General features: G+C 39.5%; 1 protein-coding gene across 4 annotated transcripts in view; it reads left to right on the top strand.

Moving 5' to 3' along the window:
• CC2D2A (coiled-coil and C2 domain containing 2A) overlaps positions 1-22,942 on the top strand; it is a 147,546-nt gene that overhangs the window by 115,540 nt on the left and 9,064 nt on the right. For 3 of the 4 annotated variants that reach the window (XM_060655394.3, XM_060655393.3, XM_078446254.2), the window contains 4 exons: positions 5,855-6,058; positions 13,208-13,297; positions 15,137-15,250; positions 16,700-16,834. In XM_060655394.3, coding sequence (XP_060511377.3) covers positions 5,855-6,058; positions 13,208-13,297; positions 15,137-15,250; positions 16,700-16,834 — 543 coding nt within the window. The remainder of the gene's footprint in view (positions 1-5,854; positions 6,059-13,207; positions 13,298-15,136; positions 15,251-16,699; positions 16,835-22,942) is intronic. The other variant, XM_078446255.2, reaches the window with a different exon arrangement.

A 22,942-nucleotide genomic window follows, 5' to 3' on the forward strand; every position in this document is an offset into this window, starting at 1 on the left:
CTTCAGATACTGTAGAGCACAAAGACTCTAATTCTGGATGGCTCTAGAACAAAGAGTTTCCAGAACTTCCATTGGTTAGCAACTATCTACCAACCCTCATAGCTGGGAGACACTTTCTTAATATAACTTGCTTCTGCAGCACTGATGTGCGCTGTCCTCATTGGTTTGGGGAGAAAGTTACTGATCATGACCTCTTAATACCATGATACAATAACCACCACCACCACCATCATGTACTGAGTTTTTACTCTGTCCTCGGCCCCGTGTCGGAGAGTTGACGCACATTCTCTCTTAATGCTCACAACTGTAGTGTATGGTGGGGTCTTGGATTGCGACATGAGGAAAGTGAGGCTCAACCCTCCAGATTCACCCAGGCAGGAAATGCATTTATCAATTAAGTGTCGGACTGAAAATCGTATATATTCAACAAATATTTACTGCTGATGTGACAAGCATTTTTCAGGTACTGGGAATACAACAGCCTAGAAAAGCAGATAAAAATTCCACAGAGCTCACGTTCATGTGTAAGCCCGGCATATTCCCTCCTAAACTAACCTGTATGGATTCTCATGATGATTCTTTCGTTTATCCCTTGTAATCAACACTCAGATGGAGAATGGGGAAATGAGCACATTCCTCTGTTTCTTTTTCAGCACTGCAGTCTGGTTCACAGAGACACATACTATTACTATTCCCCTTTGCAAGGATTATTGGAAAAATAAATCTACGGAAATTCAGATTAATCTTACATGCTAGCCTCTGTCACTAAAGCTGTGACAAATATGGTCTCTAGAAAACATGCCAGATAGGAATGCAAGCTGGTGCAGCCACTCTGGAAAACAGTGTGGAGGTTCCTCAAAAAACTAAAAGTAGAACTACCCTACGACCCAGCAATTGCACTACTAGGTATTTATCCATGGGGTAAAGGTGTGCTGCTTCGAAGGGACACATGCACCCCCATGTTTATAGCAGCACTAGCAATAATAGCCAAAGTATGGAAAGAGCCCAAATGTCCATCGATGGATGAATGGATAAAGATGTATATATGTACAACGGAGTATTACTCAGCAATCAAAAAGGATGAAATCTTGCCATTTGCAACTACATGGATGGAACCGGAGGGTATTATGCTAAGCGAAATTAGAGAAAGACAAATATCATATGACTTCACTCATATGAGGACTTTAACAGACAAAACAGATGAACATAAGGGAAGGGAAATAAAAATAATATAAAAACAGGGAGGGGGACAATGCATAAGAGACTCATAAATATGGAGAACAAACAGAGGGTTACTGGAGGGGTTGTGGGAAGGGGGATGGGCTAAATGGGTAAGGGGCACTAAGGAATCTACTCCTGAAATCATTGTTGCACTAGATGCTAATTTGGATATAATTTTTTTTTAATTAAATTTAAAAAAAAGAAAGAAAACATGCCAGAATATATGCATTTCAAAATATTTCTAGGAAGTGAAACGTATATTCTGGATGGTTTTCTTTATTTGTAAACTCAAGATAAAAGCCAACAAGCATGTTTACACAAAAAAAATGCTCCCAGACAAAAGATGATTTTGCTATTTCCATGTATTCTTAACAGAGGAAAAAGCACCCCATCTGGAGGTGAGCTTCCAAAACCCAGGAAAGCAGTCTGTCTGTGACTGTGGCTGAGAGGCTGAAAACCAGAGGCTTCTTAGCACCCGACGCCCTTCGGGGCACTAACCCCCTATCACGGTTCTGAGCTCCGAGACATGACGCCCTCCCTGAGTCCTGCAACCTTCCCGCCTCCGGCCAGGTAACGAGGCTGTTTGCTGCTGCCTTCAGTGGCATTTCACTGCCCCTCTGTGGCTGTGCGGAGCATTTCTCTTATGCCTCTGAAATGAGGGCTTAAGAATCCCCATTGGAGGACAGGTTCTTTGCTGCTATTTGATAAGGAAGGCATGTGGACTGATGCCCCCTGATGTCCTGGCGGAAAACACTACTCAGTGATTTCCCCTGCAGATTATTCGGGAAAGAGAAGCTCTCACCTGAGGATAATAGAGGCCAGAACCTTGAATTGTTTTTCCACTTGCCAGCAACTTCCAGGATTAGGAGACTGGAGTCTCCCCTCTGTCGTCCCATAGGGAACCGTTCCATAGGACTTCTTAAAGGGATTTACTCATGGAATTTTCTTAAGATGCAGTAGCAACTCCTCAAACTCCTACTGTAACTACTTTACATTGTCTTCATAGAAGTTAAGTTTTTAAAAGTAGATTTTTTTCTGTTAATAAAGTCTTCCTCTCATTTCTTTCTCCTTTCTTGCCTCTGATAGATGAGTGACGTACTTAAAAAGGTATACCAAGCATTTTGTTTTACCTTTGTTGGTCAGTAGTTCTAAGGCTTCTAATTAGCTGCTTTTTGTCTCCTGCCACTTTGTGGAAGCTGCTGGATGCTAGTGTATGTGTGGTCCCTTGGCAACGAACCACAGATGTCTGAATTTCCGTGAAGAATGTCCAGCCTTGTCTTTCGGCCCGTTTCGTTTGGTCAGAAAGATTCTTATTTAGCCTGGAATGTAGGAAAAGTCATGGGTGTGAATGTCACCTCCATGCTGGGCACTATCTCCAGTTTCCAAGCCTATGAAATCCATGAGATGCTTCTTGCCGAGACAGCTGCAGCCCTGACGGTGATTTGTCGTGGGTGGAGCTGTCTCAGTGTGGCTATTCAAGAGGATAACCACGCTTAAGTTTCAGTAAACACTGACACGAACCTACAGGTCAAAAAAATAGAGCCAGTCAAGAAACTTCCAGGTTTCATTTTGAATCAAATAGTGAATTTGTCAGTTAGTCCTTGATTTGTTTCATAATAAACCAACCCAAATTCTTTTGGCACTAAGCTTTCCCTTGGTACTTCTTAGATCACTAATAAAATGGCATACTCCTCCTTAAATCATTGTTTTGCTCCATTAAATGGCATCCTGGTGGCCGAAGCAAGTAGCAATGACCATTAAGAGATACTTATTTAAATGCTTACCTCGTGTATGCTCTGTGCAGAGAGGAACACAAAATGATTCAAACACGGGCCCTGCTCTCACAAAGCACTAGTTACATAGTCAAAACAAACAACAGCACGTCCAACTCCAAGTGGTAGAAAAAGGTTTCGGGGCGCCTGGATGTCTCTGTCGGTTAAGCGTCCAACTTTGGCTCAGGTCATGATCTCGAGGTCCGTGGGTTCGAGCCCCACGTCTGACAGCTGCCTGTGCTGACAGCTCAGAGCCCGGAGCCTGCTTCGGATTCTGTGTCTCCCTCTCTCTCTGCCCCTCCCCCACTCACACTGTCTGTCTGTCTGTCTCTCTCAAAAACAAACATTAAAAAATTTTTTTTCAAAGAAAAGAAAAAGGTTTTGACACAGTTTTTCAAACTGGGAAGGCCAATAATCAGTACTGATTCCAGGTTTCTGTTGCTCTTTCTGGGCAATGCTTATTTGGCCTCTTAAGTATTCCTCTAGCACCTGTGTATTTAGAATCTCTGGGCAAGTGGGGCGCCTGGGTGGCGCAGTCGGTTGAGCGTCCGACTTCAGCCAGGTCACGATCTCGCGATCCGTGAGTTCGAGCCCCGCGTCAGGCTCTGGGCTGATGCCTCGGAGCCTGGAGCCTGTTTCCGATTCTGTGTCTCCCTCTCTCTCTGCCCCTCCCCCGTTCATGCTCTGTCTCTCTCTGTCCCAAAAATAAAATAAAAAAAAAAAAACAAAAAACAAAAAACAAAAAAACGTTGAGGAAAAAAAAAAAAAAAAAAGAATCTCTGGGCAAGTATCTTAAGTACCGGATTGCTTATTAATGCATTCCTCTAGACTAGAAGTTGCTTGAGGGTACTGGTTCATATTCATTTATCCATAGTGCCTGGAACCTTTTAGATTCTCAGCAAATATTTTCCAAATAGTTGGGTGAGTAAATGAATGAGTTTAAAGCAAACCGAGTTGAATTCCACTGGGTGCTTTGTTTCATACCACCCTTCTTTCGTAATTTTTCATCTTCGTAAAGTTACAAGATTTCTGGCATGACAATTCTGTCCTAGGAGTCTGTGACACGCCCATGCCAAAGTCTCAGAAGCTCGCCTTTTTCATTTGTTTATATATCCATCATAACCATACATTGGGCAGCTCCCACTATGCTCAGTGGTAGGTGGTACCAGATCAATCTGAGTCAGATGTTCGGATTCGGATGTCGGGGACACCCTGTGAGAGTATATAGGAGGCATCTGGAAACGTCTCCATCCTACATCCTACCTGACCCCCACAACCACTACCCCAATTTTTCGGGATACAGAAATCAAATTAGAAATTGGAGCCACAGTCTAGCTCCAGTGTAACAGAAATCAAGAATAATTAGGATAGCCTAGATTCTATCCCAAGTCAGAAAAAAGTCAAGGGTTGTCTTCCCATTCATTCACTCGACAATATTTGTTACACGCCTCCTTTAGGTATTATGTGCCAGGTAGTATCCTTGGTACTGGAGATAAAAAAAAATAAGATCGAGGGGCACCTGGGTGGCTTAGTCGGTTAAGCATCCGACTTCAGCTCAGGTCACAATCTCGCAGTTTGTGGGTTCGAGCTGCACGTTGGGCTCTGTGCAGACATCTCAGAACCTGGAGCCTGCTTCGGATTGTGTGTCTCCCTCTCTCTCTGCCCTCCCATGCTCATGCTCTGCCTCTCTCATTAATAAATAAACGTTAAAAAATTAAAAAAAAAATAAGATAGAAACAAAATCTTTGACTTCAAGAATCTTATTCTCTGGGGGAGACAGAGTAAACATATCAGTGGTTTTGAATGCTAATAATAATAATAATAATAATAAAGCAGAGTATGAGAAGGATAGCTGGCTGCATTTCCATTCTCAAAACAAACAGATTTTCAAGCACTGCCTAGATTCTAAATCCTACTTGAAAATTAACTTTCCTAATAAAATTTTATTTGAGTTTGTCCTGAAACACTGCAGAATATAAGCAACCATGCATATGTTATTATACTAAGCAACAGAAATCTTGTAAAAACATTTAAATATCTGCTTTTGGCAAGCTATTCTTTAGTAATCGCTTTAGGGGGAAAATTACAACATGTGTCTAAGGCAACTAGAATTTGTTCTGCGTCATCTGCTTTAAGTTACTACTAAAAGTCTGGGAATTGGGGCACCCGGCTGCCTCAGCCTAAGGAGTATGCAACTCCAGACCTCAGGGTTGTGAGTCTGAGCCCCACGTTGGGTGCAGAGATTACTTAAAAATAAAATCTTTAAAAGTCTGGGGATTGGTAGCTCATCTTGGATCAGAGAACCACTTAAGATAAATATGATACACTTGATGCTAGTTCTGCTTCTTTTTTTCCCTGAGACCCATTACTATTCTGTATTACATCAATTGTGGATTTAACATTTTTTAACACATCAGTATATATCTGTCGATTTGTTGTGCATTTAACATGAGTTGCTCGAGCTTTGCATTTGAGACATTAGATTACTGAGCCCCTCTCCCCTCTAAAACCAATGTCAAAATACATATAAAGCTACTGCTTGTTCTCATCAATCAGAATTAGTACATCAGTTTACATTTTATAGGCTGTTCTAGTTTTCGTAGGGCTGCTTGCCTGTTGACTACTTTCTTTCAGTCCTGTTCAATATATTTTAAGTATTTAATGAATCCATCTAATTTTTAGATTATAAATATAATTAAATAAAGCCCTAGGGACACCAGGGCATGACGATATTGTAAGGGGTCACGTAATCGTAGTTCCTGAAGCATACATGTAGTTCCTGTTAACCGTAAGATCTCAACAAATCCTACTGTTGTCTCCCGTAATCATATGTAAACTCCATGGAGTCTTTGTTTGTGAAGTTTGATTCTCAGGAAGATGAGAAATTGCTACAAGCAACGGAGAAGTTTCAAGCTGAATGTGCCTTAAAGTTTCCACATCGTCAATGCCTCACAACAGTGACTGACATAAGTGGAAAAACCGTCTTTATCACTCGTTACCTCAAGCCATTAAACCCTCCACAGGAGCTCTTGGAGGCCTGCCCCAACAACCCACAAGCAACGGCAGTGAGTATTCCATGGCCAATTAGGGCTGCTGCTAAAAATATGTTAAATTTTCAATATATTGCCCTATAACGACCATATTTTATAATACTTAAGATAGTCACTCTATCGAGATCATCAGTGGTGAAAGAAATGATTAACACTTTTTTTATTACTGTGAAGCTCACTTTCTGTAGAAAAGTCTGAAGGTACCAGAGAGGGTAATAATCCTTAGTTCATTCTTTCAGTGAACAATTGTGGGTGCCTCCTGTGCACCCGGGCACTATACTGAGTGCCGGAAATTAACCTTTGGAAGATGCTTTACACTTTAGCAACGTCTTCATTACGTGTCCTCCGTCACTTTGTTGGGATTTGAACCTAGGCCTCTGACTTCCGAACTCATGCACTTTCTACTATAGCAAGATAACTATTCAGTGTTATACTTAATATTATAGGCATCATTGAATTCAAATTAAGCAAACGTTATCTCCAAGATTTGAGGATGTACAGCATGTAAGCCGGGACCACAGAGCACATCCATGCTGGGCCACTAAGTACACAGGCGCATCTCTGCCTGTTAAACATTCTTTTTTTTTTTTTCCAAATTTTTATTTAAATTCTAGTTAGTTAACATATAGTGCAATATTGGTCTCAGGAGTAGAATTTAGTGATTCATCACTTATATACAACACCCAGGGCTCATCCCAACCAGTGCCCCCCTTAGTGCCCATCACCCATCTAGCCCATCCTCCATGCACCTCCCCTCCAGCAACCCTCAGTTTGTTCTCTGTAGTTAAGAGTCTCTTACGGTTTATTTCCCTCTCTGTTTTTATCTTGTTTTTCCTTCTCTTCCCCTATGTTCGTCTGTTTTGTTTCTTAAATTCCACATATGAATGAAATCACATGGTATTTATCTCTGACTTCTTTCGTTTAGCATAATACACTCTAGCTCCAGCCACAGCATTGCAAGTGGCAAGATTTCATTCTGTTTGATGGCTGAGTAATATTCCATTGTGTATATTTCCCATACCTTCTTTCTCCATTCATCGGTCGATAGACATTTGGGCTCTTTCCACAGTCTGGCTATTGTTGATAGTGCTGCTATTAAAATCAGGGTGCATGTACCCCTTCGATTCTGTACTTTTGTGTATCCTTTGGGTAAATACTAATAGTGCAACCGCTGGGTTGTAGGGTAGTTCTATTTTTAACTTTTTAAGAAACCAACTATATGGTTTTCCAGAGTGACTGCACCAATTTGCATTCCCACCGACAGTGTGAGAAGGTTCCCCTTTCTCCACATCCTCACCAACATCTGTTGTTTCCTGAGTTGTTAATTTTAGCCATTCTGACACGTGTGGGGTGGTATCTGTATTTCCCTGATGATGAGTGATGTTGAGCATCTTTTCGTGTGCCTGTTAGCCGTCTGTATGTCTTCTTTGGAAAAATGTCTATTCATGCCTTCTGCCTATTTCTTAATTGGATTATTTTCAACAGGCATTTTAACAGAATGATTATTCACCATTCTTAAGTGAATACTGTAACCCAGAACTATCATTAGAGAGTAGATAGTATAGGGAGTAGTTGCTGCTAATAAGTCATTAACATGATAATTTAGCAACAGGTGATGGTGTATCTTTTTGCAGATATAGATATATCAAAAAAAAAAAAAAAACACCTGTGTTCCACATTTCCTTTACTTTTTTTATTAATCAATTTTTATTAAAAACCATAATAGGGACTCCTTCTATTCCTTCTAGTAAAAGGGAAAAAAAATTTCTCCCAGGAGAGAACATAGAGGAGTGATGAAGAAAATATTTAAACCATTTTTAAAATCATGGCTGACATAGAAATAAGGTGAGGGGGAAAGTCAGAGCCAGGAAACAACAAAGCAGATTCCACACGGGTGACAGCCTGGAATAGCGTTTGCTCTGAGGTTGTCAGATTATTCCTAATGCCTGGACCTGGGCTTTAGCAAGCCACAGGGCGATCGGGGAAGGAGGTAGTGCCAGGTGTGGTGCCAGGGCAGGGAGGAGGGTCAAACTAGACACTCGGGTGCAGAGCTGGGACTCTTGACAGGTAATGTCAATGATGAGTAAGCCAGGAAATACCCTGCTTTGCAGAAGGAATCCTGCCTGTTTCAGCCTTGACTCTGGATGGAAGAGAAACAAGATAAGTCTCCCCAAGGAATTCCCAATAACCAAGTTGTATTTTTTCACACCAGGAACTAAAATTCACACTACCTGTATGACCAAACAAAACTTCAGCTGAAAATATAATTGAAAGTATTTCCCTGTTGGTAATGCCCCTAAATCCCTGTCAGAAGGAAACACAAATCTTTCTAGAAGAATGCTCTTTAAACTCAGCCTTAAAGAGAAAAAAAAAAAAGTTCCAAAGTTCCAAACAACACAAACATATGATCATTGAAGAAGAAATAAGTCACCATGAAGAGGGTAAGAGTTAGCAAACACAACAAACTACAGAATTGGGCCACAAAGACTGCAGATATTAGAATTATTAGACTTGGCCTATAAAATAGATATGTTTAATAAGTTTAAGAAATCTAAGCAATTGAGGGGCACCTGGGTGGCTCAGTCAATTGGACGTCCGACTTCAGCTCAGGTCACGATCTTGTGGTTCATAGGTTTGAGCTCTGTGTTGGGCTCTGTGCTGACAGCTTGGACCCTGGAGCCTGCTTCGGATTCTGTGTCTCTCTCTCTCTCTGTCTCTGTCCCTCCCCCTCTCATGCTCTGTCTCTCTCAAAAATAAATAGTAATCATTAAAAAAAATGTTTAATAAATCTAGGGAATTGAAAATGAAACAAAAGAAAAATAGGCAGATTGCAAAAATATTGCATAGTACTTACAGAAATATAAAATCATTAAAAATAGAAAGTGAACAAACAGCTTAAGCAGAACATTAAGTACAGTTAAATACAGACTTAAGTTACATACAGGTAAGTACAGAGAGTTAGTGAGCTGGAATTTACATGCAAAGAAATTACTTGGAATATAGCACAGAGATAGCCAAAAAGCAGAAGATGAAAAGGAAAGGTTAAGAGACATGGAGGACAGAGGGAGGAACACCAAATCATATATGAAAGGAGAAAAGCAATGTTCAAAGAGAGCTGAGAATGTGTTAAGATTTGACGAAAGACAACAATCCTCTGATGCAGGAAGCCCAATATACCCTACACAGGATAAAATGAAATTAAAATCTAGGCATATTACAGGGAACTACAAAGATGATCTTAAAGCAGCTGGAGAGAAAACAGATTTTCTACAAAAGAACAATGATCCGACCAATCAACTTCTCAGCTGTACAAATGAAGTCAGAGAAGGAATAATATCTTCAAAAGGCTGAAAGAAAATAGCCATCAAACTCGTCATTTATATCCAGTGAAACTGTCTTTCACACAAACATTGGGAGAATTTACAACCAAAAGAGTCTCACTTAAGGAATTTCTAAAAAATAGCCTTCAAAGAGAAGGAAGGCTCTCAGAAAATCCTAGGTGCGACACTAAACAGTAGATAAAGAAAATGGGAAACTTGTGAGTAAATGGAGACAGGCATTGTCTTCATATCAGTAATAACAGAAGTGAGGGTGAAAAGTAGTGACAAAACAAAAATCCTGGAAAAAACTGCGTATATGTCAGGACAGGATTGATGAGGATATTTTAATGCACTTGTATTTCCCAAGAGGAGATTCAAGGTATTTATTAACTTTTAGAGTTTAAGTTAAATATTCACATTGAGATTCCTAGATTAATCACTTAAAAGAATAAAAGAAAGTATGTATAACTTGCAAAATTAACAGGAGATAAGTAATGAAATGGGGGTGAAGAAAGTGGGGAGGGAGAAAAAAAAGAAACAGAAAAAAGTATGAGAAATAAAAAGTACAGAATAAGGTGGTTAAAATGGCCGAAATGTTTACCAGTAATCACAATCAGAGCAAAGAGATTAAACTTTCTGATTAAAAGACAAAGACTGTCCGGGTGCCTGGGTGGCTCAGTCAGTTCAGGTCTGACTTTGGCTCAGGTCATGATCTCACGGTTCGTGGGTCTGAGCCCCACATCGGGCCCACCGCTGTCCACTCAGAGCCTGGAGCCTTCTTCCGATTCTGTGTGTCCCCCTCTCTCTGCCCCTCCCCTGCTTACAGTATGTCTCTCTCTCAAAAGTAAATAAAACCTTTAAAAAGATTAAAAAAAAAAAAAAAAGACAAAGCCTTGTCAAACTAGATGTTTAAAACCATTTATAGTGGAACTTGACAAACTGATTCTAATATTTATATGGCAGTGCAAAGGGTCAAAGTAGCTTAGACATCTGGAGGAGTAAGAAGGTGTCGGTAGGAAGATTTGCCACACCATATACCCAGACTACTTACAAGACCATAGTAATTAAAGGAAAATGGTATTGACACACAGATAACAGAAAAATGGAAAATAAAAAGTCCACTCAAATATGACCCACTCAAACCTGACACATGACAAAGCTGGCATTGGAAATTACTAAGGAAAAGACTGACTATTACATAAATTTCACTGGGATCATTGATTTTTACATATGGGGAAAATAAAAATAGACTCCTACTTCACAGCATTCAAGGGCAGATAGATTGAGTACTTAAATATGGAAGCATTTTTTTTAAGTTGATTTATTTACTTTGAGAGAAAGCAGGGGAGGAACAGACAGAGAGGGAGAGAGAATCCCAAGTAGGCTCCCCACTGTCAGCCTAGAGTCCGATGTGGGGCTCAATCTCATGAACTGTGAGATCATGACCTGAGCCTAGACCAAGAGTTGGAGGCTTAACCAACTGAGGCACCCAGGTGTCCCTAAATACGAAGGCATTTTTTATCTGTATGACTTGAGGTAGAATTTCTTAAATAAGATAGAAAAAGGCACAAGCTATAAAGAATAAGAAAAATACATTTGGCCATATTGAAAGTGCGAACTTAGGGGCACAAGGGTGGCTCAGTGGGTTGGGAGTCTGACTCTTGGTTTCGGCTCAGGTCATGATCTCACGGTTCTTAAAACTGAGTTCCTCCACCGGCTCTGAGATCACAACAAGCAGCCTGCTTGGGATTCTCTCTCTCCCTGTCTCTCTGCCCCTCTCCTGCTTGCTCTCTCTCTCTCTCTCTCTCTCAAAACTGAGTAAATAAACTTTAAAAAAAAAAAAAAAGGTGAGAATTTGGGTTTATCAAGACACCACAAAGGAAATGAAAAGCCACAAATAAGGTGTTTACAACATATATAATAGCCAAAGGAATACCAACTAGAACATATTTTTAAAAACACCTGCAAATCAGTAACAAAACGTGCAGAATACTGAAATAGAAACTCACGGTGGGACTTGTCCTGCCAGCCAGGGGCCGTTTCCCCTAGTTATAGCCAGTTGGGCTGGTGATGAGATGGAGGGCAGGAATGTCTTTTATTCTTTGAGTTCAGAGAAGACACAAGAGGCTTCAGACGGGGCCTGAAGGATTGGGCCAAACCTCGCGTCTACCACCAGAGCCCTCTTCCAAGCAGACACGTCCAAGGCCCGGCTACCTCCCAGCCCGTTCAGTGGACTGCTGTCACAGTGCACAGGGGGCCGTGCCGGCCACCGCCACAGCAGAGCGAGCCCTTCCCCCAAAGACCGGTGCCTGGTGCGGGGCCCGAGGCCAGCAGCACCGCCGCACCCCTCCCCCACCCGTGCTTACCGGGAGCGAAGACAGAGACCTGGAGGTTCGTAGGTTTTCCAAAGGAAAAGAGAGCGGCGTTCCTAACCAGGCAAACCCTCACCAAGCAGGTAGCTTGCTGGGTTTGGAACAGGCTGAGAAGAAAAGTAGTGGGACAGCCCTTTGGAGAAAGCCATTCTTCCAGGGCCATTCTCCCAGGACCCCTGCATCTCTTGAGCTCGGCAGGGTTGCTCACCCTCTCTGGTCTCGTTCTTGGCAGGATTCCTTGTTAGAAGTTTTATTTATGTTTTGTGCACCTCAGCTGAGCACGTGAATGAAAGAGTAGCAATTGGAAAAGCTGCGCTTTCTTCATAGCCTGTGGGTCTCCTTACAACGAAACTAGGGGGTTGTGACCCGACCGGCCTACCAACATACTACGGTGAGATTCATTTGGGAGAAACCAGCTGTAACTGTTTAAAAATCACTGTTTCACTCTGTTAATTCAACAAGGATAGGAATGGCTGTGCCAATACAAGTTTTCTCCTTTGAAACAAACAAAAAAGAGGGGCATCTGTGTGGCTCAGTCGGTTGAATGTCCGACTTCAGCTCAGGTCATGATCTGGAAGTTCCTGAGTTCGAGCCCGAGGCTGCCTCAGATTCTGTGTCTCACTCTCTCTCCGCCCCTCCCCCACTCGCACTCTGTCTCTCCCTCTCTCAAAAATAAAGATTAATTTTTTTTTTTTAATTCAGAGAAGTGTAAACTTGAAAGGCCAAGTAAGCATATGAAAAAGATGTTCAACCTCCTTAGAAGTTGCATGAATAGGAGCTATAACTACAATGATGCCCTGATCTTTGTTTCTAAATACGATTACCCTCTAAAAAGCTCCTTGGAGAAGTGGCTGCTTTTTGGACTGGGCTAGAGGAAATACAAGATGATTGTAGAAAGTCTTTCTAGGGGTGCCTGGGTGGCTCAGTTGGTTGAGCCTCCAACTTCGGCTCGGTCATGATCTCGAGGTCTGTGAGTTCAAGCCCTGCGTCGGGCTCTGTGCTGACGGCTCAGAGCCTGGAGCCTGTTTCGGATTCTGTGTCTCCCTCTCTCTTGCCCCTCCCCCACTCATGCTGTCTCTCTCTCTCTCTCTCTCTCTCTCTCTCTTTCCCTCTCTGTCAAAAATAAATAAACATAAAAAAAATTAAAAACAAAAAAAGTCTTCCTATACCATCAAGTAAGGAAGTGCAGGGAAAAAAAAGAGAACATTTCAAAGAAACCTAGGAGCCAGTGTCTTCATCTGTAAAAGGATATTAACAGTGACCTCCTTCCTAGGATGCTTGGAGAGGGTGAAATGAGTGTTAACACAACACTTAGCTTGGTAAGCACTTAGCCCTCACTTCATTCCGCACACATCAATTTTGTGATATATAGAACTCTTACAAGAAAATGAGGTCGAATATCTAGGTATCTACTTTATCAGAAATTAATTTTTTCAAACAGGAACTGTTTAATTATTTTTTTGCTTAAACAGGAACTGGTGGCCCGATATGTGTCATTGATTCCTTTCTTGCCTGACACTGTTTCATTTGCTGGCATCTGTGACCTGTGGAGCACATCTGACGTAAGTAGTTCTCCCTCACAGATTTACCAGTTTGAGCTGACTTCACTGAATATTGGCCAAAGGCTCGTATAATTTTAAATTGCAACATTCATTAGTCCTTATAAAAATCCATTTGGTCATCTGTTTGGCAGGATGAGCTAAATTCTGAAGTATTTTGTCTTTCTGGTTCAATTTGCCCAAGTTCAGAAATTAAGAAAAACTTTTGTTATTTGTACAAATAATAATAAAAAGTACTTCAGATATCTTAATACTGATTTATCCTCCCAGTATTACCTCAGCAATATCCCAGCTTTATTCATTGAAAGAAAAAAATCAAAATGACACTCTATATTACATTTGGAAATTACATACTCCACAACTGATGGGCTTTTTATGGCAAACCGTGTCATTATTGATTCAGTATGTATTTCCTGGTCACACACCACATATCACACACTGTACTAAACTGTGGCTATGAGCAAAATAAACATGGCCTCTGCCCTCCTGGAATTTACAATCCATGTATGTTACGTTACATCCAAATGGCTCCCAGGTAGTAGGACACGAACACATACCTTATCACAGGTATTCTGCTTCTGGATCTCATGTGGTGCTGTGTTTGCATAAAATTAAACTATGTTATACAACTCCCGTTAAGGATAGCTCTAAACCAAAGAAATTTAAGCACATCTTATTATTTTTGTTGAAATTTAAGTACACTTTAAATTTTTGCTCCCCAGTCTATTTTGGCAACATAATGTTGACAATATTAGAGGTAACATTTCCGTAACCTCAAGACATCTAAAGAAAATATGCAAAGGACAGAGTAATTTGTGTGCTGTAGAGCCAGACTGGCTTTACCGCTTCCTAAGTATTACCTCACCTGTGTTTCCATTTCCTCATCTATAAACCTGGAAGATGAGTACTTCCCTCAAGGGTTTATTCTAGGATGAAATGAGGTAATGCATGCAATATGCTTAAAATAATTTGGGGGCAGGGAAAGGGGAGATATGAGTAAGCAGAGCACAAATGATTTTTAGGGCAGTGAAAATTCTGTGATACTCTAATGATGGGTACATGTCATTACACATTTGTCAAAACCCATAGAATGTACCACACCAAGAGTGAACCCTACTGTAAGCTGTGGACTTTGGGTAATTAATTATGACATGTCACTGTAGGTTCCTCCATTATTAACACTCAGACCACTCTGTAGGTAGATGTTGATACTGTGTGGAAACAGAGGTAGATGGAACATTTCTTCTTCCCGACTTTGCCGTGAACCTAAAACTGCTCTAAAAATAGTATTTAAAAACATATTCAACACACAGGGAGCTATTATCTATAAATTCAAATTGAAGAGTAAAACTTTGAAATTTGTCTCCCCTACTCATAGTGTTGATTCTAGGAATCCATGGAATCGATGTCAGAGAAAATACCATGTCCGATAGAAGTGTTCTGTTTTTCTTTAATTTTTTTTTTAATGTGTATTCATTTTTGAGAGAGACAGAGCATGAGCAGGGGAGGGGCAGAGAGAGAGGGAGACACAGAACCCGAAGCACGCTCCAGGCTCCGAGCTGTCAGCACAGAGCCGGACGCGGGGCTCGAACTCACAAACCGCGAGATCATGACCTGAGCTGAAGTTGGACGCTCAACCGACTGAGCCACCCAGTCGCCACTGTGTTTTTCTTTTTTAATGATTTAAAACATAGTATCAAAATCTGGAAACAGATTTTTCAAATAGGTCTATTTATACTTTAAGGCACTAATTTTAACAGTGACTTTTGAAAAATCCTGTATGTCCAATCCAGAATGAAGCAGTCAATCTACACAGTGTAATTTTTCTTTTCTTCCTGTCAGCAATTTCTTGATCTCCTGGCAGGAGACGAAGAAGAGCATGCGGTTTTACTATGTAATTATTTTCTCTCCCTGGGTAAAAAGGCCTGGCTGGTGATGGGCAGTGCTATTCCTGAGGTAAGACCACACAGGCTGGCTCCTACAGAGCACTGTAGTTGTCTAACATGGCTGTTATGTTCCAGAAAATGAACAGTACTAATTTGCATAGCGATCCTTCGAGTTGCAAGGCAAGTGGCCCAGAGATTCCATTACGGGCAGAGAGAACCAGTGATTAGACATGAAATCGTTTTTTCAGTGGCACTTGGACTCTGATCGGTGCTTCAGATCAGGGGCTTTTTTTCGGCAAATCCGAACCGCTGACCACTCAAAGGCCCCACCTGACTCTGTCCTTGTAGTATGAGCCCACACCTGCCCATGTTGCTAAGAATTCTGATTCCCTTAGTGATCTGGTGTTAGATCACCAGTGGCAAGGTGAGAGATCTCCCTTCTCATGCCCACTGCTTCCTCAGGCACCTGCTACTAAGCAGCAGGTACAGCAGAACAGAGCAGACAACCTCAGCAGCAAAGAAAAGAATGTTAGCAGCTATCTTCTGATATCATTATTGTTCATTTTATTAGACTGGAGACAGCAAGCGATTAGAATTTGTTTCCCCAGCCCACAGCAAATATGCCTCAATTTGGGATGCGTTTGGGGTAGTTGGGGGTACGAGTTTAGAAAATTCACGTGAATTGAAGCAGTGTATCCAAAGAGTGTATCGACAAGAGGCCACAGGGCTCTAGGACTCCTCAGGAATTAAGTAGCACGAGTTGCCACTAGGCAGGTAGGATCACATCCGAAAAACGGATGCATTCTCCACCATCATCTTCCAGAGAGCCTGGTAAAAGGAAGAGAACACTAGGCTAGGAAGTCACAAGACCCGAGTTCAAGGCTCTGCCTATTCCTCATGAGCTGTGTGGCTCTAAGCGAGTCAGTTCACAACTCTGAGCTTTTAAGGAAACTAGGATATAATTTTTACCCTGCCTTCCCCAGAAGGCTGTTGTGAGCAGTAAAGCAAATCCATACAGGAGCAGTAAATGAATAAATGTTCGCTATGAGAATTAAAAAAAAAAAAAAAAAATCCAGTAAGACTCAAGTATTCTGAGTAAAAACTTAAAGTACTTCTTCAGACTCAACCCCCAAACCCACCCACCCCCTAGGTGTGTTCACTGTTAACAGTTTGGTATGTTTTTCAAAACATCTTCTATGCATTTACATAATTATAAAAGTGTATCAAGTACTAGTTAATGTAGTACTCAGGCAGAATCGTTCGCCTTCTCAATACTTAATCAGTTATCCCTGTTTGGTCTATTACAAGGCAGTAGCAGATATGTGCATTTTGCAAAAAGGAACATTTGATTTCATTTCTTAAATCCAGTGCAACCTAGAACTTCAAACTAGTTTCCACCATTAGCCATTAATTTTAGAAATTAGGGGTCCAACTAAAATAACGAATTGTGTGTGCAAACTAATCTTGACTTCAATTGCATAATTAGTTGGAAGTTGTTTTAATGACTATTTTCCTTCAGGGTCCAACTGCCTATGTTCTAACTCGGGAGCAAAGTCACTATTTAATATGGAATCCCTGCAGTGGACATTTTTATGGACAATTCGATACATTCTGTCCCTTAAAAAGTGTGGGCTGTTTAATAGGTCCCGATAATGTAAGTATTACCATTGGATGGCTTTTTAATTGACCTGATTTACTATTTTATGTATCAAAAAAATGTACATAACCATATACATATACCAGTTAAATGTAGTATCAAGCACAGTGGCAACAGTAATAACTTTTAGTTGAATTAGCCGCCTGATCAGCTGAGAAGAATGAGGGTAAGGAAAATATATAGAACTTAGATGCAGAGGACCTGACTTTGTGTCCTGGCTCTGTCCTCAGTGTGTTTTGAGAGCTAAGTGAGGCAAATCTACCACCTGGGAAAACTGGGTCCCTCCCTTCCATCCTTCTTCCTTTTTCTTCCCCCGCCCCTTTCCTCCTTCCCTTCCCCTTTTAAAGACAGACTCCCAGGACGACCAGGTGATTCTGGTTACACCCAGTTTTGGAGGCACACTTAATTACGAAGGGTACTGTAGAAGACTGGTTAAAAGCAGGAGTTACAAGGTCCGAGTACCGGAGTTTAAACTTCAGTGTCATCACTTACTAGCTGTGTGAGCTTGGGAAAGTTTCTTATGTCAAACAGCCTCAGCTCCTTCACTGGAGGTAACAATGGTAGCAATTATGTTGTAGAGTGTTGTAAGCTGCAGACGAGATGATCAATGCAAAGCAGCTAACAAACAGGGACAACTCTTTACTAGCTGCTGTCATTCTTTTTATCATCATTCTCTACCTTAGTGGTCTCTGAACTTTAGGCATCTGTCAGAAAAATCATTTGAGCATGCATCCCCAATGTGTATTTTGTACTGAAGTACCATTAACATAGTGTTATATTAGCTTCCGGTGTACAATACGATGATTCAATAATTTTATAGATTACTCAGTACTCACCTTAAGAAATGTGCTCTTGATCGCCTGTATCTATTTCACCCATTCCCCCAACCCACCTCCCTCCAGCAATCACCAGTTAGTTCTCTGTGTTTAAGAGTCTGGGTTTTTTTGTTTTGTTTTGTTTTGGTTTGTTTGTCTGACTTATCTTAAATTCCACATACGCTTAAAAGTCGTATGTTATTTTTCTCTGTTTGACTTATCTCACTTAGCATTATACCCTCTAGGTCCATCCAAATTATTACAAATGACAAGATCTCATTCTTTTCTATGGCTCAGTAATATTCCATTGTATATATATGTACCGTATCTTCTTTATCCATTCAGTCTATCAGTGGACACTTGGGTTCTTTCCTTATCTTGGCTATTGTAAATAGCGCTACAATAAATAAAAGAGGTGAATATATCTTTCCAAATTGTTTTCGTCTTCTTTGGGGAAATACCCAGTACCGGAATTACCGGATAATACGGTAATTCCTTTTCCTCCACATCCTTGTCAACACTTGTTCTGTCTTTTTGATTTAGTCATTCTGACAGGGGTAAGGTGATATCCATTTTTTTTGGTTTTTTTTTTTTAATGTTCAAATAGCGTTTCATGAAACACAAATGTACTATATTTATAGAAGATATTTTTTACTTTAGAAACATTTTTATTTCAATATTTAATTAGTTAACATACAGTGTGATATTAGTTTCTTGTGTACAATATAGTGATTCAACACTTCCATACATCACCTTGTGTTCATCACAAGTGCACTCCTTAATGCCTATCACCTATTTCACCCATCCCCCACCTACCTACCCTCTGGTAGTCATCAGTTTGTTCTCTACAACTAAGAATTTGTCTCTCGATCTTTTATTTTTTTCCCTTTGCTTGTTTTCTTAAACTCCACATATGAGTGAAACCATGTGGTATTTGTCTTTCTCTGACCATATATACTCTCTAGCTCCACTCATGTCATAGCAAATGGCAAGGTTTATGGCTGAGTAATATTCTATTGTACATAAATACTTCTTTATCCATTCATCTATCGATGGACACTTGGGCTGCTTCCATAATTTGGCTATTGTAAATAATGCTATAATAAACTTAGGGGTACATATATCTTTTTGAATTAGTGTTTTCATATTCTTTGGGTTAATACCCTGTAGTGGAATTACTGGATATGGCAAATCTTTTTAATTTCTTGGGAAGTCTCCATACAGTCATACAATGGTTGCACCACTTTGCCTTCCCACCAAGAGTGCATAAGGATTCCTTTTGCTCCACATCTTTGTCAACGCTTGTTTCTTAGATTTTTGATTTGAGTCATTCTGACAGGTGTGAGGTGCTATCTCATCGTGGTTTTGATTTGCATTTCCCTGATGACTAGTGATACTGGAAGTCCTTCCAAATGTTTGTTGGCCATCTGTAGATCTTCTTTGGAAAAATGTTCATGTCTTCTGTCCATTTTTTAATTGGATTACTTGGGGTTTTGTTTTGTTTTCTGGTGCTGAGTCATATAAGTTCTTTCTTTATGTATTTTGGATACTTACCCTTATCGGATATGTCATTTGCAAATATCTTCTCTCATTCTATAGGTTGTCCTTTAGTTTTGTTGTTTCCTATGCTGCACGGGTTTTTTTTGTTTTTGTTTTTGTTTTTTTTTATGTAGTCTCAGTATTTTATTTTTGCCTTTGTTTCCCTTCTCTCGGGAGACATATCTAGAAAAATGTGGCTACAGCCAATTTCAGAGAAATTACTACTGGTTCTCTCTTGTAGGATTCTTGTGGTTTCAGGTCTCATATTAGACCTCTAACCTATTTTGAGGTTTTTTTCTGTGTGTGTGGTGTAAGAAAGTGGGCCAGTTCATTCTTTTGCATGTCTTCCCAACACCATTTGTTTTTCCCCTTGCATATTCTTGCCTCCTTTTAGAAGATTGACTATATAAGCATGGGTTTATTTCTGGGCTCTCTATTCTGTTCTACTGATCTATGTGTCCATTTTTGTGCCAATACCATACTGCTTTACTACAACTTTGTAGTATTTCTTGATATCTGGGATTGTGATACCTCCAGTTTTGTTCTTCTTTTTCAAGATTGCTTTGTCTATTCGGGGTCTTTTGTGGTCCCATACAAATTTGGGATTTGTTCTAGTTCTATGAAAAATGCTTTGGTATTTTGATAGGGATTGCATTAAATCTGTAGATTGCTTTGGCTAGTATGAACATTTTAACAATATTTGTTCTTCCCTCTATGACGAGGGAATATTTTTCCATTTGTTTGTGTCAATTTCTTTTGTCAATGTTTAATACTTTTCAGAGTACAGGTCTTTCACCTCCTTAGTGAAGTTTATTCCTACATATTTTATTATTTTTAGTACAATTGTAAATAGGATTATTTTCTTAATTTCTTTCTGCTATTTCATTAGTGTATAGAACTGTAACAGATTTCTTTATATTAATTTTCTATCCTGCAACTTTACTGAATTCATTTATCAGTTCTAGGAGTTTTTTGGTAGAATCTTTAGGGTTTTCTTTATATAGCATTATGTCATCTGCAAATAGTGGAAGTTTTATTTCTTCCTTACCAATTTGGATGCCTTTTCTTTTTGTCTGATCGCTATGGCTAGGACTTCCAGTATATGTTGAATAAAAGTGGTAAAAGTGAACATCTTTGCCTTGTTCCTGATGTTAGAAGAAAAGCTCTCAGTTTTTTCACCATTGAGTATCATGTGGGTTTTGGGTTTTTCATATATGGCCTTTATTATGTTGAGGCATGTGCCCTCTAAATCTTTGTTGAGAGTTTTTTTATGAATGGATGTTGTACTTTGCCAAATGCTTTTTTTTCATCTGTTGAGATGATCATATGGTTTTTATCCTTTTTCTTGTTAATGTGATGTATTCTGTTGATTAATTTGTGAATATTGAGCCACCCTTGCATCCTTAGAATAAATCCCACCTGATCATGGTGAATGACTTTCTAAATATATTTTTTATTTGGTTTGAGGATATTTTGTTGAGGATTTTTTGCATCTATGTTCATCAGAGATACTGGCCTGTAGTTTTCTCTTTTTGTGGTGTCTTTGTCTGATTTTGGTATCAGGGTAATGCTGGCCTTGTAGAATGAATTTGGAAGCTTTCTTTCCTCTTCTATTTTTTGGAATAGTTTGAAAAGAGTAGGTATTAACTCTTCTTTAAATGTTTGGTAGAATTCACCTGTGAAACCATCTGGTCCTAAACTTTTGTTAGTTTTTTGACTACTAATTCAATTTCATTGCTAGTAATTGGTATGTTCAAATTTTGTATTTCTTCTTTTAAGTTACATATTTCTAGGAATTTATCCATTTCTTCTCCATTTCTTCTAAGTTGTCCAGTTTGTTGGTATATAATTTTTCATAATATTCTCTTAAAATAATTTCTATGGTCAGTTGTTCTTTCTCTTCCTTCATTTCTGATTTTGAGTCCTTTTTTTTTTTTTTTTTTTTTTTTTCCCTTGATGGGTCTGGCTAAAGGTTTATCAATTGTTTGTTTACCTTTTCAAAGAACCACCTCCTGGTTTCTTTTTTCTTTTTTTTTTTATCTTTTTCATTTATTTCTGCTCTGATCTTTATTATTTCCTTCCTTCTACTGGCTTTGGACTTTTTTGTTCTTCTCTTTCTAGCTTCTTTAGAAGCTAGCATAAAAATAACATACCATGGGGAAGCATGCTCAAATGATTTTTTCTGACAGATGCGTGAAGACTGAAAGGAAGGGATGGAAAAACATTTACCATACAAATGGAAATTAAAAGAAAGCTGGGGTAGTAGTATTTATATTGGACAAAATAGACTTTAAAGACTATAACAAGAGACAAAGAATGCTATATAATAATAAAGGGAATGGTCTAAGAAGAGGATATAACAGTTGTAAATATCTATGCAACCAAGATAGGAGCACCTTAATACATAAAGCAACTATTAACAGACATAAGGGGAAAAAAATTGACAGTAATACAATAATGGTAGGGGACTTTAACACCCCACTTATATCAATGGATAGATTATCCAGGCAGAAAATCAGCAAGGAAACAGTGGCTTTGAATGACACGTTAAACCAAGTGGACCTAACATATATACAGAGCATTCCATCCAAAAACAACAGGATACACATTCTTTTTAGGTACACATGGAACTTTCTCCAGGATAGATGTGTTAGGCCACAAAACAAGTCTTAATGAATTCAAAAAGACTGAGATCATATGATACATCTTTTCTGACCACAGTGTTATGCAATTAGAAATCAATCACAAGAAAAAAAATCTGGAAAAAACACAAATACATAGAGGCTAAATAAAATGTTACTAAACAAAGAATGGTTGAACCATGACATCAAAGAAGAAATTAAAGGGGCACCTGGGTGGCTCAGTTGGTTAAGTGTCCGACTTCAGCTCAGGTCATGATCTCGCAGTTTGTGAGTTCAAGCCCCATGGATGGGCTGTGAGCCCATCATGTCAGCTGTGCTGACAGCTCAGAGCCTGGAACCTGCTTCAGAATCTGACTCCCTCTCTCTTTGCCCCTTCCCCACTCATGCTCTGTCTCAAAAAATAAATACACACTAAAAATATTTTTTAAAGGAAATTAAAAAATACATGGAGACATATGAAAATGACAAACAAAATCTTTGGGATGCAGTAAGAGCTATTCTAAGAGGCAAGTTTATAGCAATACAGGCCTACCTCAAGAAACAAGAAGCTCCATTACATTCACAGTACTATGTTTTTTACAAATTGAGGGTTTGTGGCAACTCTCTGCCAGGCAAGTCAGTCAGTGCCATTTTCCAACAACATTTGCTCGCTTTGTGTCTCTGTATCATGTTTTGGTAATTCTTGCAATATTTCAAACTTTTTCATTATTATTATATTTGTTATGATGATCTGTGATCGATGATTATAATTTGCTGAAAGCCCAGATGATGGTTAGCATTTTTTAGCAATATTTTTAATTAAGATATATACATTGTTTCTTTAGGCATGATGCTATTGCACACTTAATAGACTACAGTATAGTGTAAACATAACATTCATATGCACTGGGAAACAAAAATACTCATTTGACTTGCTTTATTGTGACATTTACTTTATCACAGTGGTCTGGAGCCAAACCCACAATATCTCAGAGGTGTGCTTGTACCATTGAGCCTCTTTCCTTTGCTTCCATAATGATTCAATTACTAATTATATCCCCTGCTTCTACATTCTCAGTACATTCAGACTTTAACCCTTTTAATAATCTAGCTCCTCTTCCCCTGACTCT

This window comes from Panthera onca, chromosome B1, assembly GCF_046562875.1.
Source record: "Panthera onca isolate mPanOnc1 chromosome B1, mPanOnc1 haplotype 2, whole genome shotgun sequence".
NCBI classification, from domain to species: Eukaryota; Metazoa; Chordata; class Mammalia; order Carnivora; family Felidae; genus Panthera; species Panthera onca.